This window comes from Lissotriton vulgaris, chromosome 5, assembly GCF_964263255.1.
Source record: "Lissotriton vulgaris chromosome 5, aLisVul1.2, whole genome shotgun sequence".
Classification (NCBI taxonomy): Eukaryota; Metazoa; Chordata; class Amphibia; order Caudata; family Salamandridae; genus Lissotriton; species Lissotriton vulgaris.
Window position 1 is genome coordinate 839,136,750 of NC_141693.1, and position 16,058 is coordinate 839,152,807.

The 16,058-nt window shown below is 47.2% G+C and overlaps 1 protein-coding gene across 1 annotated transcript in view; it reads right to left on the bottom strand.

Annotated features, from left to right (window-relative positions):
- HELLS (helicase, lymphoid specific) overlaps positions 1 to 16,058 on the bottom strand; it is a 591,428-nt gene that overhangs the window by 544,782 nt on the left and 30,588 nt on the right. Inside the window, exon 3 of the mRNA XM_086922383.1 lies at positions 6,942 to 7,064. Coding sequence (XP_086778509.1) covers positions 6,942 to 7,064 — 123 coding nt within the window. The remainder of the gene's footprint in view (positions 1 to 6,941; positions 7,065 to 16,058) is intronic.

Genomic DNA, 16,058 nt, shown 5'->3' on the forward strand with positions numbered 1-16,058 from the left:
CGACAGGTAGAGGTGTACAGCCAGGCCATTGGCCACAATAATTGCACCATCGCATAGTAGATTTCAGAGTTATGGGCCCAGAGTCAGCCCTCTAAGAGCTACGTAGCGACAGTCGGCACTTCATATCAATTCAAAGCGTAGGTCATGAAGCGTCTGGAAGAATCTCCACGGGAACACAACTGACAGGGCTGTGAAAAAGCACTGCAGTCTCAGCAGCACCAACATCTTAAAGACGTCGCCTCAACCCAGTGGTTAAAGGGGCAGCAATCGCCCAAACTGTACAGAATGGCAGATAGAGCCAATTGCCCTATCAAGGTTGCCCTCCAGGAAGTCCCGCTGTGTGTAGTAGATCTGTACCACCAGGTACTTGAAGGAGTCATGGCACAGCTGACGGCACATGCTCGTGGTCTCAGTTCTACGTGGCATCTGGCACGGTGCCAGAGGGACTGACTAATTCACTAGTAATACCCACTCATCCTCCAAAGTCAACCAACTGGCGCATGAGATCAGGTACAGCAGGCTCCACGTTACTCACATAGATCAGGGAGTCATCTGCATAAAGCGAGATGACATGGTGATCCCCCGTTCCGGAACAAGTGGCACTATGGCTACTACAAACATGAGTGGGGACAGCAGGGAGCCCTGACAAGTACCAAAAATCTTGCAATCCAGGTTTAACAGCGAGAGGGGGGCGATATGATCAAACATTTAATGAGCCACAACCCAACTTCAACAGTACTACAATTGAGGCCTCCCAAAGGGAGTCAGTCATAATCCTTGGCTTCATTAACTATAGTCAGTAGGAGCAGAGCAGTCTGTGCAAGAAAGGTGGCATAATAATCCATCGGCAGGCCATCCGTGTCCAGGGTATTGTTTTGGGCAATCTGAGGTACGGTAGCACAGATCTCTTCAAGCTGTAATGGTTTGTTGAGATCAGCCCGCTGCAGAGGGTTACGTTTGGAGAGGGAATGGCGATCTAAGAACCAGAATAGAGTCTCCGGGGATGGAGAGGCGGATGCCTTACACAGTTTGCAGTAGTAATCGCAGAAGGCTGCGTTAAAGACCATGTGGGAGCTAATAAGTTCACCATCATGGTTGCGAAGCACCACAATGGGAGCGCTTTGGTGCTCCTCACGAACAAGCCATGCAAACGGTCTGCCAGAACAATCGCCCTAGGCATGTTGCAGGGCCGTCCTCTTACGGTAATCGTGGCGACTCAGTGTAGTCTCCACCACGCACATAGCTGTCTCAACCATGTAGACGACACAGTCCGGTTGGCCACTTGTATTTCCATCTGGCAGAGATCACATTCAAGGGAATCTACGTTAAGCCTTCTAAAGCGCTGACGTGCGCATACTTTTTCCTACCTCTTTACTGTTTGCACCGTTCCTTACTGCTTCATTAAAACAGTGCAGTTTCTAAACTTTTTAATCGTCATGTGAAACTACTTTTCTTCCCCTAAATGGAAGTGAAGTGATCGCTGCTTCACCCACAACAGCAAGAATTTGAGGCCTTTGATATTGGTATGCGCATGCTTTCAAGACTTAAAGTGTAATTGGAAAATGACTGAAGGTAGATCTGAGTTAACGGGCAGGAGTGAGTATGGTAACAAATGAAGATTAAATTGAATTAGGAGTATACAGTGGGCCGAGAGGGTGATGCATCTACTGTTTCCTCCGCTGGTCAACAAGTCTGCAGCAAGAGCCAGGAGTGCAAGTACTCCATCTCCGAAAGGTGCACCCAGTCCTGGCTGGGACGCTTCCATGGAAGCAGGTACTCTCCTTTCACTGAGGAGCCCAAGCCGACAGCTTCTCCCACCAACCTGCGAAGGTTCACGGTACTGCAGACACACCATGCGGCACACAAAGTGCCAGTCTAAGCAACTCTCCCCAATATTGCAGGCTCCGGTTGCACAGTCCTCCATCTGTTGTAGGTCACTGTTTTGCCCAAGTCCTGCAAATTAATGTGCACCAGATTTCATAACATGCTGCATGCTCCAGCAGCACCAAATAATTGTGGCTGAACACCAGGAGTAAGGGAGGGCCACTCCCACCTGCTTCTTTCCTTGGCCGCGACACCCAGCTCCACTTACACTGCCAGACAGTATGGCACAGCGTTATGGGGCTCTAGAGAGGCCAGAGGATTGGAACTGGCAATGTTGGCCAGCTGACACCAGAGCTTAGACCATGAGTGGTGGTCCTGGGGCTGGAATGCCCTAGTAAGTCAGCATTGTGACATAAAAGCCAGGCGGGGAAACCAAGCCCGCACAGCTACTCTCCGCTGGCTTTGGCTACATCTCTGCCCAGAACACATCACTCATTTGACACATCTGTTTATTTTTTTATTTTTTAAATTTAAAAAAAAAAAAAAAAAAAATCACTCACTTAAATCCACAGCCCCCAACAGAGTTCATACTGAGAGAACACTACTGAAATGGTGCCACTTCATTAGGACTGGTACCTGCAATACACAGGTGAACAAATCTGTGTGCATGTGAGCAGATCAACCAAAGCCAGTTTGATCAAAATCAGGACATGCTTTCTGTGGAGTCATGATTCTACCCAGCCAATCCAGTCTCACATTTTTCCGAAACTGGTGGAATAGTTTGTTGCCCTGGTTAGCAAACACCTTTAAGTCAAGGTTCAGTCCCTTCATACAGTAATTTAATGTTTAAATACCCTTAGTACAAACTAGATTTTGACTTCAAGACCATCACTGAAACCCACTACATCTTTTTTCTACACTACATTCAGAGCTGGGACATCACAGTGTACAACTACGCTGACGACCTGCAGATCATCTTCCCACTCAACTCCCCGGACGCCGTGAACAACTTCCACTCCGCCATGTTACATATCCAGGAGTGGATGAACTACAACCAACTAAAATTAAATCCTGGAAAAACTGTGCCGCTCCTCCCAGGTTCAAGCCCCTCCCATTGGGGCCCGCAGTTCTGGCCTAACAAACTAGGCCCCCCTCCGGTCCCTGTGAAATCAGTAAAGAGTATTGGTGTGACCATCGATGCCGAACTCTCCCTCAGATCTCAAGTGGGCGCTGGGATCTCCTCATGTACGTTCCAGCTTCGTAAAATCCGTAAAGTCAGTCACCTACTACCCCCAGCTGCTCTGGTCCAGGTAATCATATCCCTGGTACTATCCCGCCTGGACTTTTCCAACTCCCTGTACTACGGACTTCCAAAATCACTGCTACATCGCCTTCAGATCGTCCAGAACCAAGCAGCCCGCCTCATCTACAAAACTCCCAAATGGCAGTCGGCCAAACCTCTGCTACACAAACTGCACTGGCTACCTATAGAACAAAGGGCGGCCTTCAAGCTGGGCTGCCTCACGTTCAAATCCCTCCACTGTTACAGTCCCGCCTTCCTGTCAACACTCATCAACCCACACCGTCCAACGCGCAATCTTCGTTCAGCTCACCTTAACCTGCTCACTGTTCCCAAAACCAACAAATTCGGTTGCCGTCGGTTTGCCCACCTTGCCCCCAAATTTTGGAATCCCCTTCCCCTGACCATTAAATTCAGTAGTTCCCTCCTTCATTTCAGAAAACTGCTCAAAACCTTCCTTTTTCCCCTCCACCCGGTTAAACTCTGCCTCCTCTGACCCCAGTCTCAGCTCTGTCTTACAGCGCCAGGAAGCCCACGGTGTCAGTGCGCTTAACAAATTCCACTTGGGGGAGGAGCTTCGACAGCAAGCAAGATGGCCGCATAGTCTCCCGGCTCCGCTGACCTCCGTCTTTCGCTCGAAGATCCTGTCATCTATCCTGATTTCCCGCCCCATATCCGTGTGTATGAACTAATCTGCAGTCCGATGGAGCGATCCTGAGACTTTACCGACATTGTGGAGTGGAGTAATGTCGAGGTTTGATTTGAGGCCTAACCCAGTCTGGAAGCCAGGGTCTCGAGTGCTGGTCCAGCCAGGTCCTAGTTGAACAGCGGACCGGTGAGGGCGGCAGGGTCCGGTCCATGGAACTTTTGACATCTTTGCTCCCGATCTGCTGCCTGGTACCGTATCGGAGGTGAGGAGACGAGTGACGCCCGAGGCGGTGTCTCGGGGGTCCCTGACGCGGAGGCCTAGCGTTTGCATCGCCGGTGCCTTTGGGTTGGAGACTTGGCGCGCACTAACGCATGTTGACGATCTGTCCCTCACGGTTCATTCCTGCTCCGACTAATCTTACCCCGGGGAAGGAGACTCTCCGTGGGGATCACTATGCCTGATGCTATGCGGAACCCGGTGGAGCGGGCTAAGTGCGGCCCGTCATTGCGGTCAGTGCTGGCAGCCCTCGAGGCACTTCAGGCGACTATGGAGGCCCAGGTCTGGAATCTGATGTCGGCAGCGGATGGAATTAGAGGGTCGGGACCGGACCCTGACTCGTTGCCCAGGACCCGGCGGCCAGCTCACCTCCCGACAAACACCCCAGCGGTGCATTCAGACCCGGTGCTTGAAGCTGTGCCTGCCCCTACAGAAGTGGAACTGTTCGAACTTGCCGAGATCGGCGTTTCAACTTTATGGTCTGAATCTTTGGTTTTGCGGCCGGCGGAACATTTAACTGCTGTTCCCATTCTGGAAACTTTTGGTCGGAACTGTGAACTGTGTTGGATTGTGTCGCACCCCCTTCCCAGCTGGTCCATCAAGATGGCGGATGGGACAGTGCCTGGCCTTGGAGTCGGGGAGGGGCATCGTTGGAACCGGCCGTCTACTTTGGGATTTGCCATCTTTTCTCCATCTAACAGACCATATTTCGGCAACTTCTGTGTAAATTTTGACAATTTGACGATGGGGCTCTACTTATCGGAGGGAATCAGCAAATTTGATCGACGGGGCCAAGGCTGAGACTGTTTGGGGTTTCACACTATGGTTTCATCGGTAACGGGATTGCTTTACTAGGTTAACGGAGACCGGGGCGGGGTTTAGAGTTTCCTCCGGTGTACTTTTCTATTGTGGTCTACTCGATTGGGTCAGCTTTGTGGGGGATTCTTTGTTAAGGCGGTCGGGAGAGACCGGGAATGTGTATGATATAGCCCTCCTCCATTTCTCCTTTTAGGGTAGGGGTTTAGTTCTTCTTGCTTTCTCTTTGTTCTTCCTATATTTCGGGTTTCAGTTCTTAGGGGCGACAGGCACGCTGCTAGGGGGTAGGCCGTAGTCATCTGCAGGGGTGCAGGGTGGGGGGGTTGGGGGAGGGGAATTTAGTTTTTCCTTATTGTTTCTATAGCCTTTTTTCTCTTATCTTTCCTTGCCTTTTCTTTTGCTTCTTCCTTTTTCAGGTCAGCGTAGTGGGTCCATTCTTCTGTCAATTATCGACTTTATCTGTGCCTATACTTTTCACGGTATTTCAGTATCATTGGGCGGGCGCTTAACTGGTGCGAACTGTGATTGTATGCTTGTTTATCCTGAATTGTATGCCTTAGCGCCACTGTCTTAAATGAGATCGATCTAATTGTGGAAATCCTACTCTTTTGCCCGCCCTTTATGCGACTTTGTGATATTGTATGGCACCTGATCCTTCTATTTTTATATTGTAAAATATACCTTTAGAATCCTGTCATTCGCATGGTATGTTCTATAGCCAGTTTTAATTGAAGTTGTGGTACATTCGCTTCCCGGGAGTCTTGTCCTAACTGACTTGCTGTGATGAAACTGGTTAGCGGCCGGCCCTGGTGGTTGTAGGCCCATATTTGTAACTGGTTGAAGTATTAATAAAGGTTTTCCAAAAAAATAAAAAAATAAATTCCACTTAACATAATATAACTGCCTTATATTTCATTTGGATGTGCAGATATTGTAACACTGCTACCAATTGTAAAGCCATCTCTGAAATCCACATGGTTGTGGCGAGATCATTCCCCACCACTGGATATACTCTGCCGTTCCTCTGACTCTCGACCAAGGTATTGAGGTCTTATTCCAGGTTACCTAGTCAAGGACAACAAAATTACCACCATGAACCCCATTTCCATCCCTCATCACAGAGTTCATAACTCAAGACAATACACAGTTAAATGGAAGTAACCAACTCCCTGAACTCTGCTTTAAAGTCAGCAATTTGACATGTGTTCTGAACAGGCAATTACTGCATTATTTAAGATATATGCAACTTTTCTGGGATTTTGGTCTTGTATATTACGCAAAATCTCTATGTAGCCACTTTACAGTCAATTTCTCTCCCTTAAAATGTCCCCAAAGTTATGCAGTTTAAAAAAAGCACTTCACGCTACTGTTCAGAGCAGACATGAAGCACTAACCACGATCACAAATCATTTGCGACAACACTATAGACTTATCAAGTAGGAGAGATAAATGCGTTGATGCCCTGGTGAGATTTTGCTGTTTTCAACATACTACATCCAATCTTTTAAGTTTTGCCCAAACATATACAAAACAAAAAAACACAACAAGTGACAGTAATTTCATAATTAAATCATGCCCTTCCTGGTGACTGCCATAGGCAGTAAAATGTACAGCCTGGAAGAGAATGCATTAAACATGAGCAAAGATGACAGTACAAGCTACTGGCCAAACAAAGTTTAAAGTCAGTGGAGGTTTCAGATATCAACTTTTTAATGAAGACTGTGGTACAACTCTCCATCGCTCAAATATTTATAATACCTACACAGGCACTTAAAGAAGTCAACAATATCCATTCAGAGGGTACTAGTGCACTGTGGTGAGGGGGGGCACACAATCATCATAATTAAAATGATAAAGGAGAGATAAAAGCTGCAGCTATCCAAGTACGTAATTTGAAATCCAAACAGAGGGTCAGTTTAAAAAAAAAAACAAGCGGACTAGATCACAACTAGAGATTTGCTGGTCTCTTTTTCAAATTGTCTCCTACGTAAACTTAAGGTAATTTTTGGGAATGCACAGAGCAATTGAAGTGAAGAGGTAATGAGCATAACTTACAAAGCATCACCAGAAACTCACTTCTAATTGTTGTTGTTCCATTTTTGTCAATAGAAACTTTGAGTAGATGTTGCTTTTTTCAAGCAAGTGTTGAAGTCTCTTGTACCGTATTTCACTGGAGTCCTTCTCCCAGGACTTGCGAGCCTAAAGGAAGAAAAAAAATAAAAAATTAATACATGCACTGTTCAACACTAAACATTCTCCAACTAGAAGAAAAGTTAATCAAGCCTGCTTTCTACAAAACCATACCAAATTTGTTGAGGTACTAATAGGTGTTTGTGTGTGAAAAGAGAGGTACCCCTTAAGCTAGTCATGGGAAATGGGGTTATTACAACCCAAAGTTTCAAAGGTTCCCCTGAGTCAAATAAAGAACAGGTTCACATAAACATACCTTCAAATGCAAGCAGTACAATCATATATACCACAAAGAATATATCAGATTAAAATAATTTATTATGAATACATTTAAATAAAAACAATATCATTGGGCTAACTAATCTAATGCCCTAATCTAAAATACATAAAACAAAACAAGACAATCAATTATGACCTGCACAATTGAAGCGGAGGACAGAAGGAGTAAAACATGAAAATTGTTAAATACAGGTTGTACATATGGACTCCGTAATGTTTTCAATCAATATTTTGGTACTGCAGCATCTGTACGCAACATCGATGTCAGTCTTGAATTGTACCAGAAAAGGCGTTTCGGTGGGTTCTAATGATAACCACCTTTATCAAGACGTTGTTTATCGGTCACCATACAGGGGTCAGTAAGATCTCCCTGTTTAAATCTGCAACCCAGTATTAATTGCACTCTTAGAAGTTAAAACCAGTATTCCTTCCAGTGGATATTTCAAAATGTGTCAATGAAAATTCAAAAGCCAGATGACTTGTAGCGGTGTCTTGAAAAGATCAGCTTCTTCCATATATCAAAATATAGTTGGGGGTTAATGCTGTCACACTCACTTGCTGTCAGGGTACTTGCATCTACCTCCTAGGTCTCTGGTAACACCGGCGTGTACTGGGGTTCCGTGATGAATGCCATTAGGTGTTCTAAATTTTCCCCATCAGGTAGATCATGTCAACAATTACTTGCTAATCCTTACTATCACCATATTTGAACTTTAATTCAAAGACGATAAGGCACCTAAAACATGACGACAGGTCCCTGGGAGTCTAATATCCCACTATGTGGAAACCACAATCCTATTTTGAGGGCGGTAAAATCATTACACTCAGTAGACACAAAGACTACCTGAAGAATGATTGGTGTGAGATGCAAATCACACAGAGTTCGTATTCCTCAGAAACTTCTTGGACGTGTCCTAGGCCCGGCAGCGACTAAAAGAGGACATACCGCACTTTATAAAACTAATACATACACTAAAGCAGTAATTAAGTAGAAGTTGGTTTTATTCCTTGGAGTTAGAACTGAATTACAGGAACACACTTGCTGAAATTAATTTTAAGTATGATGCACTGCTACTGTGATCTGTGAATAGTCACACTTACTTCAAGACTATTCTTGAAGAACAATCCTTACCTTAAATTAAATTCCTAGTTAATATCAAGAATGCAACTGCACAAATAAGTATGAAAAAAGCCCCTGCAAATTCAGAAGGGAAACTTCTGTTACCGTGTACTTCAGAAGTATGATCTCAAATCTTTGTTCCTGAATTATCCAGCATACCATCTGCTAGATTCATTTGATATAGATTAGTTTTGAATTGTAGAATCTATGGGCCATATGCATGAACACATTTTCCCATAGACACAGAATGGCCAAAACCCTTTGATGCATCTTGCCCTAGATCTTTGGTGTACGCAGTTTGATTCACTAAGGAGACTTGAACTACTAGTGATAAATCCCCACCAGATACAATCTGCAATATGGGGAAGGGACATCCAGGATTTTGCTAATCAACAGCAAAATAGTCTGAGAAGCCAGTGTGCATTCATGTCCAAGATTCACATCATTTAAAATTGCAGTTTCGTTAGATCTATGCAAGCGGGGGCCCAAAACTACAGAGTAAATGTGACATCTATTCTAGAGGCAGAGTTAGGGTACAAAGGAAAACTTAAGGACTAGAAGATGGCCAGGAGTGCATAGTTCTGAAGCACTCAGTTTGCGCTTTTCTGTGAATTGCACTTTTTGGTTTGTTTCAGTGTATAACATCCTGCGAAGCACTATAGCCCACATTGTTTAAATGGTGGGCAGGCAATTTTCATACAGCCTCATTCTACAGAAAAAAACATTTCTATACCTGCTCAAGAAACGTCTGCGGCCAACTGTGCAATGCCTGCCAGCAGAAATGCCTGTAGAACAGGAGTCAGGGTGACTATGAGGCACAGGGTCAAGGCTGGTTTGCATATGGCCAGGTCTAAACTGGGGTGGCATGGTGAGCAAAAGAATGGATTTAACCCAGATCTCTTGACTAGGGGTGAATGTTTTGATTTGTTCTCAATGGAGTCCATCAATTGTGTGTCTTTTGCTTTCTCGTCCTAAGTGCGCAGGTATGCCCAGACGTGGGTCCTGGGCTGACTGCGCCACTGGAATCAAGCTACCCTGGCTGAAGAGTGGTGAACCCCCGAAACCAGTCCTAGGATGCTGGTTTCCAGTCCAGGGAGGACCTGGCTTGGCAGTTCAGGCTTGACTGTTCCCATGAGGCACCGGGTCAAGGCTGAGCAAAAGAATGATGGATTTAACCCAGATCTCTTGACTGGGTGTCAACGCTTGGATTGGTTCTGCATTCCGTTCATAAATTGTGGGTCTTGTCAGGGTGACTAAAATACAGGACTTGTGATGATATGGTCTTCAACAGCATTCCACTAAAAAGGGTATCTAAATGAACACGTGAGGAAAATGGCAAGGATGTTTTCAAGTAACCTGCCAAACCTGTGCTTTACTGCAGGAAATAGTCACTTGCCGACTGTTCTGAAGCCAAGGGGAGCTGTTGACCGGTCGCCCGCTGTATTCCCGCTGCCGCACCTCTAAGATCCTACGGTGTGGCCGCCAAGAGGCATGCGGGACCACAATATCCAGAATCCCAGGCGGCTTGGTGCCGCGCATGCTCACCACCGCGCTAGGAGGAGCACAAATACAGTGACAGCCCCTGTTGAGCGGGGAGCTTTACTGCAGGAAATAGTCACTTGCCGACTGTTCTGAAGCCAAGGGGAGCGGTTGACCGATCGCCCGCTGTATTCCCGCCGCCCGCCGCCGCACCTCTAAGATCCTACGGTGTGGCCGCTGAGAGGCGTGCGGGACCACAATATCCAGAATCCTGGGCGGCTAGCTGCTGCGCATGCTCACCACCGCACTAGGAGGCGCACAAATACAGGGACAGCCCAGTCTCGCGGGACGCCGGGCAAAGGGCAGGCCCTCAGAGGCACGGGCCTGGCCTATACACCAACGTGTTGTGTAGGTCCATATCCTTTTTACATTGGTTTACCTCCTGAGCATGGCTGAGATACGAGAAAAACCCACTTCTGGAGGCATTGTTGGGAACATCAAGGGGACCTTGGAAAACTATTTTTTCAAGACTGGCATTGATCTTGATAAGGATAGTACTTTGGCTGATCGCGGAGCGGCGTCGCTCTATTGAGTGCCAGAAAAGTAGACCGCTCTTGGATGGGGTGCCCTGTATTACACCAGCTGGTGCTACTACCCACAGAGAACGAGGACATTCTATTGACAATGTTCCTATACTCTCACGTGATACGTCCCTCTCACTTGATTCTCCAAATAGTTTATCTATGAACATTGTACCCCCCTCCTGGCGATCCCATTGCAGGCACGGATGTGTTAGCTGAGCAGCCCGTGCCTGTACTTGGAACCGTTAGGAATAAGAAGGCTAGGAAACCAGCCATGCCCAAAGTTCATGGCCCGCCACATAATAAGAGAAGGAAAAGGGGCGGAGAGCCGCTTAGAAGCAGGATTCACCACTCTGACTTCGGTAAAATCACCAAGGGGAACACAATACCTACATCTACACTGAAGGCCACTGTACCAAAAGTCCAAATTTCAACGGCCCCTACGCACACTGCGTTAATTTTAAAATCCCCTATACAGACTGCACAAACTCCCTCTGGTTTGGCTACCCCCCGACTAAGATAACAGTGCCGGCTGTTCCTCTCGAAGGCTTTGAACACCTAATTAGGTCTTTTGCTTTACCCATAATAGAGAGGTTGAAGGTAGAAGAAAGGCTAGGAGTTTTAGAAATGGCCGTTAACAAATATGTTGCACGATCTAAGGGTCCTGTGAAGCTAGCCCCACCCCTGTAGCAGCACGGTCATCTCCTACACTTGCTGTTGAGACGGGTATAAATAAAACTAGTAAGCCCACAAACATAAATAAACAGAGGGCAATACCCCCTAAACCGGTCCAACAGTTATCACCTCGTACAGCTAGTGAAGTTCTGAAGGAAGGGAACAAATCCCTCATGGGAAATAAGCTAGCAGGGAACAACTAGTACAGCTAGGACGGAAAAGGGTAGGGGGCGCCAGGTCGAATTACCCGCGCCAGGTCGAATTACCCCCTGAAGCGGCCCCTTTTGTGGTTGTTCTGACGGGGGTTCCAACATTAGGTGGGTAAGAGGGGTTTTTTCAGATAAAAAATAAAATCATATATTGGCTTAACCAAAACCGACCTCTGCCCCCTAATGTTAATGGAGACATTTTGCATGTTCGTCGACTTTCCTGGTTGGGAAACAGAGTGAAAAATTTAAAGGGGGCTGTAATTATCATCAACTTTAGAGATCCTGGGGCTGTAAGATATATTTTAGAATGGATCCCTGGGAGCATTGGGAATTCCATTGTTCCCTGTGATCTGACTTACTTTTACCCGAGATCTCTTGTGAACCCTGTATTCCATCCCAGGGCATCAGCGTACCCGCAGATCAAACCAACTATACCATATAACAACTGGTATATGATGCAGGCACCTGATCCCATGATTGCTGAAAACGCATCTAGGTGGGAAACTGTTCCTTTCAGGCGCCACATAAATGGAAACAAGAGGCTTGATCACTCGCCTTCACGTAAACAGGTTTGATGCTTGCTCTGATCTTGATTGCAATTGACAAGCGGGGACCCCCCCCCCCCCATCTATAAGCGAGCTGCAAATGTAGACCAGGACGACAATGTCACACCTAGTCCCCCATCGCAAGCTTTGATACTTGAACAAACTATCCAACCTACTGTTGGCAGCTCTTTTGATGATCAATCCTCACTGAATTGTGAGTCTGAGTTGAGGCGAATCCCTAGTACACCATACGCCTCCATAACTGGGACCTCGCAGGAGGAGGACAAAGCCTTATGCAAACTCCTTACTTGGAACGTTGCAGGCTTGAGAGCTAAAAGAGAAGATCCTTTATGGATCAATTTTATCTCTTCCTTTGATGTGATAGCCATCCAAGAATCTTGGGAAATTTCAGCAAACACTTGATTAGATGGCTTGGCTAGCCTCTTCGTACCAGCGACACCCAGCCCGGCGGGGAGAGCTAAGGGGGGGGGGGGGGGGGGGGGGGGTCTTATTTTTCTTTTTTCCCTACATCTTGCGGGTCCTTTAAAGCACTAGAGTCAGGCTCCCCTAACCTTTTGATTGTGGAATGGACTGTTTCACCGATCTGCACCATCCTACTAATTAATTTATACAACTCCTGGGAGAGGGCAATAGACACTGATCACATTGCACCCCTAGAGAATTTTTTACATAATTTCAGTCTTAATAAGCACACTGCTTTTGAGCTCATCGTGTTGGGCGATTTTAATACCCATTTATGTAATCTTCCCTGCTATATAGGTGAACATGCGGGACCTTTCGAGGCGTCTATTCCCCACTTTGAACATACAAAATCAGGCGAAGCGCTGGAAGTACTATTGGCCAGTTTTTATCTTTATGAATCTTTTAACACAGGTGGGGGGGGGGGGAATAGAGTCCCCACCTATAAAGGCACGGCTCAAGGGTCCATAATTGATTACATATTCACCACCCCTGGGCTAAATACCAAGGTGAAAACCTATAGGACCATTCCCTCAGCCTATAGTGACCATAACCCTGTGTTATTGGTGATGTGTTGGGGAGACCTTAAACGTGAGCGCTTGGGCCGCCCCCATGTGCAGGCGGTACTTGTGCCTACTGATCAGGGTAGGCGGCTCAAGTGGGGCAAGGTGGTCCCAGATGATTTTATGGCAATCCTATTGCCTAAAATCGAGGGAGACAGAGACATGTTTAAATCAAGAGGCCTCCAATCGTACAATCACTCAGGCCTTTGAATCTATATGTGCCCAAATATCGAGGGACCTGATAGTCACGCCCACCCAGAGATTGTCTAGGACATCTAAGTGGTTTGATGCAGACTGTTCACGAATACACAGTCGCTTGAAGAGCGTGTTAAAAGCCATACTGAGGGACAAGGCTCTTATTGCCAACTTGGAGGGAATATAAATTGACCTTAAAGAGGAGAAAAAGATGAAATTAAAAGTGAAGCGTGGGACAAACTTCTCTATATCGACGTCTTGCGAGACAGTAAGAAATTTTGGGAGATCATAAATCACCCTTTCTTTGCCGGGGCAGATAACGCAGCCACTGACTGCGTCATTCCGGACGAGAAGTGGGTCCTCCATTTCAAAGACGTCTATGGTGACAAGAATAGCCCAGACTTCAAAAAACAAGGCTCCGGGCCCCTATGGTGTACCTGCAGACCTATATAGACATTCCCCGATAATTTGGTCTCGGGTACCAACTAAAGTTTTCAGGGTAGCAAATGACAATGTGTTCCCCCAATACCTGGGCGACCTCCATTATAGTGCCAATTTTTAAAAAGGGACAACGCGAGGACCCGGGGTGTTACAGACCCATTTCCCTCCATGACTCTGCCATCAAAATCTTAGGCAGAGTCTTATTGTCTAAACTAAGTGGAAATTTGGAGGTCTGTGGGGGGCTTTCAGACATACAATATGGGTTCAGAGAGAAACGAGGTACTCTGGACCAATGTTTGAATTAGCACCTGTTAATTGCCAAATATGCTGTGGCCAGGGAGGGGTCTCTTTATCTGGCTTTCATGGACCTCTCCTCTGCCTTCGACTTGGTAAATAGGTCCAAACTGTGGTCAATCCATCTCGAGATGGGGATAGATCCTTCCCTGGTCACATTAATGGCCTCTTTGCACCAGGAGCTATTTGCCAAGGTAAGGGTCACAAATGAGGGGAGGTGTACGGACACTTTTAGGTCGGAGAAAGGGGTCCGCCAAGGGTGCATCCTGGCCCCCCTCTTCACCATTTACATAAACTGGTTGGGAAAACATCTAGAGGAGGGGGTGGCAGACGTTCCGCGTGTGGGAGGACTGCAGGTCCCGGCCCTCCTATACGCGGACGACGCCGTATTGATTGCTCGCACAGGTATCGGTCTACAGACACTATTGGTTCGTTTTGGTTCCTTCATGGTAAACCTTGACGAGTAAATGCCAAAAAATCTCATTCCATGATAGTGGGTAAACAGAGAGGAAAGTTTAGATCTAAAATCTTCATATGTAAGGGTGAGGTGGTTTCCAGGGTTCCAGTCTTCCCTTACCTGGGAGTCCTTTTTGACGAAAGGGGGTCCTGGGCCCCCCAGATAAAGGTGAAGAGTTTATCCTTGGCTCGTTAAACATCTGCACTGTTGGGTTGTACAAAAAGGTTGGGGGCTAGGCCGATGGAAGTGCTTTTAAAAGGTTTATAACACCAAGTGTATTCCCATTGCCATCTATGGGGCTGCCTTGTGGGGCTACGCTACCCATGACGAAATCCAAAGGGTAGAAAATGGGATAATCAGACAATTGCTCCCAGTCCCCAAATCTACCCCCACCTTTTCTATCCACGAGGAAGTGGGTTTGCCTTACATTGCAGACAAGTTGAACCTGGCACCCCTCTTATTCTGGGCAAAGACATGGCTTAATTCAAAGTTAACCTTGAACCATCTTATCCTGGAGGATGTTATTTCTTTGGACCACGCCATGAAAATACCTTGGCTGAAGTATTTAAACAAGCATTTACAATGCAATGGTTTTGCCTTTGACAAAGTTAGAGCGATTGGCATTGTCAGACAAATTTTTTATTTATGTTGGTTTTAAAAACAGATAAATTAATGCCATTGTCATTTACAATGCCAATAGCGTAATCTCACGCAAATGGACGATGGTTACAAAAAATTTTGAAAAGTGCTCTATAGAATCAGGAGGAGTCGGGGAGGGATAATGAATAGAGATAGAGCCCGAGACTAGAACCCTGGACTGCAGAACTAGAGAGGCCGAGCACTGCCCAGGTGAGCTACGGAGCTTCTCCCACATGGTGGAGTTAATAGGGGCGTGAAGAGTATGCTGCCACCCGTCCGCCGGAGGCCCCGCCCCCCCCGCTCCCGATGCCACTGCTAGGCAGTACACATTAAAGCTTTTAAAAAAAAAAAAAAAAAAAGTTGTATATAGCGCTAACGAGCCCCGAAGGGGTTAGAGCGCTTTACATGAGCACATGTTGAGTTCGAGACGGACACATTCATGTTGTTAGGCACAGGGAGATTAAGCATCCTGCCAAGACTCGAACCCGGTTTCCCAGCCTCCACTGTCAGTGCCTGAGCTTCGCAGGCTGTGCTGTTATAGGAAGTGGCGCCTACCCAATAATACATGGCAACCGGATCGGGACCAACCTGCAGAACGCAGCGCCATGACCGACCTTCCACGCGCATCATCACCCACCTGCAGGGCCCAGCCCAATGGCCTGCAATCCACGCGCATCACCTGCAGGGCCCAGCACAACAGCCTGCAGTCCATGCGCATATTCACCCTCCTGCAGGGTACAGCACCACGGCCTGCAGTCCACACGCATCACCTGCAGGGCCCAGCACAACAGCCTGCAGTCGACCCGGTGCAACGGCCTGCAGTCCACGCGCATCTTCACCCACCTGCAGGGCCTAGTGCCACGGCCCGCAGTCCACGCGCATCGTCACCCACCTGTCGGGCCCAGTAGCCCGGCCTGCAGACCACGCACTTCCGTCACCCATGCCGCTGGGCCCCACGCTCCGATGGAGGGAGGCAGCATCCGCCGGAAGGTGGGGGTGCGCTCGTGGGAGAACGAGAGCCAGAAAATAGCCGCTGGGCCTTTGTA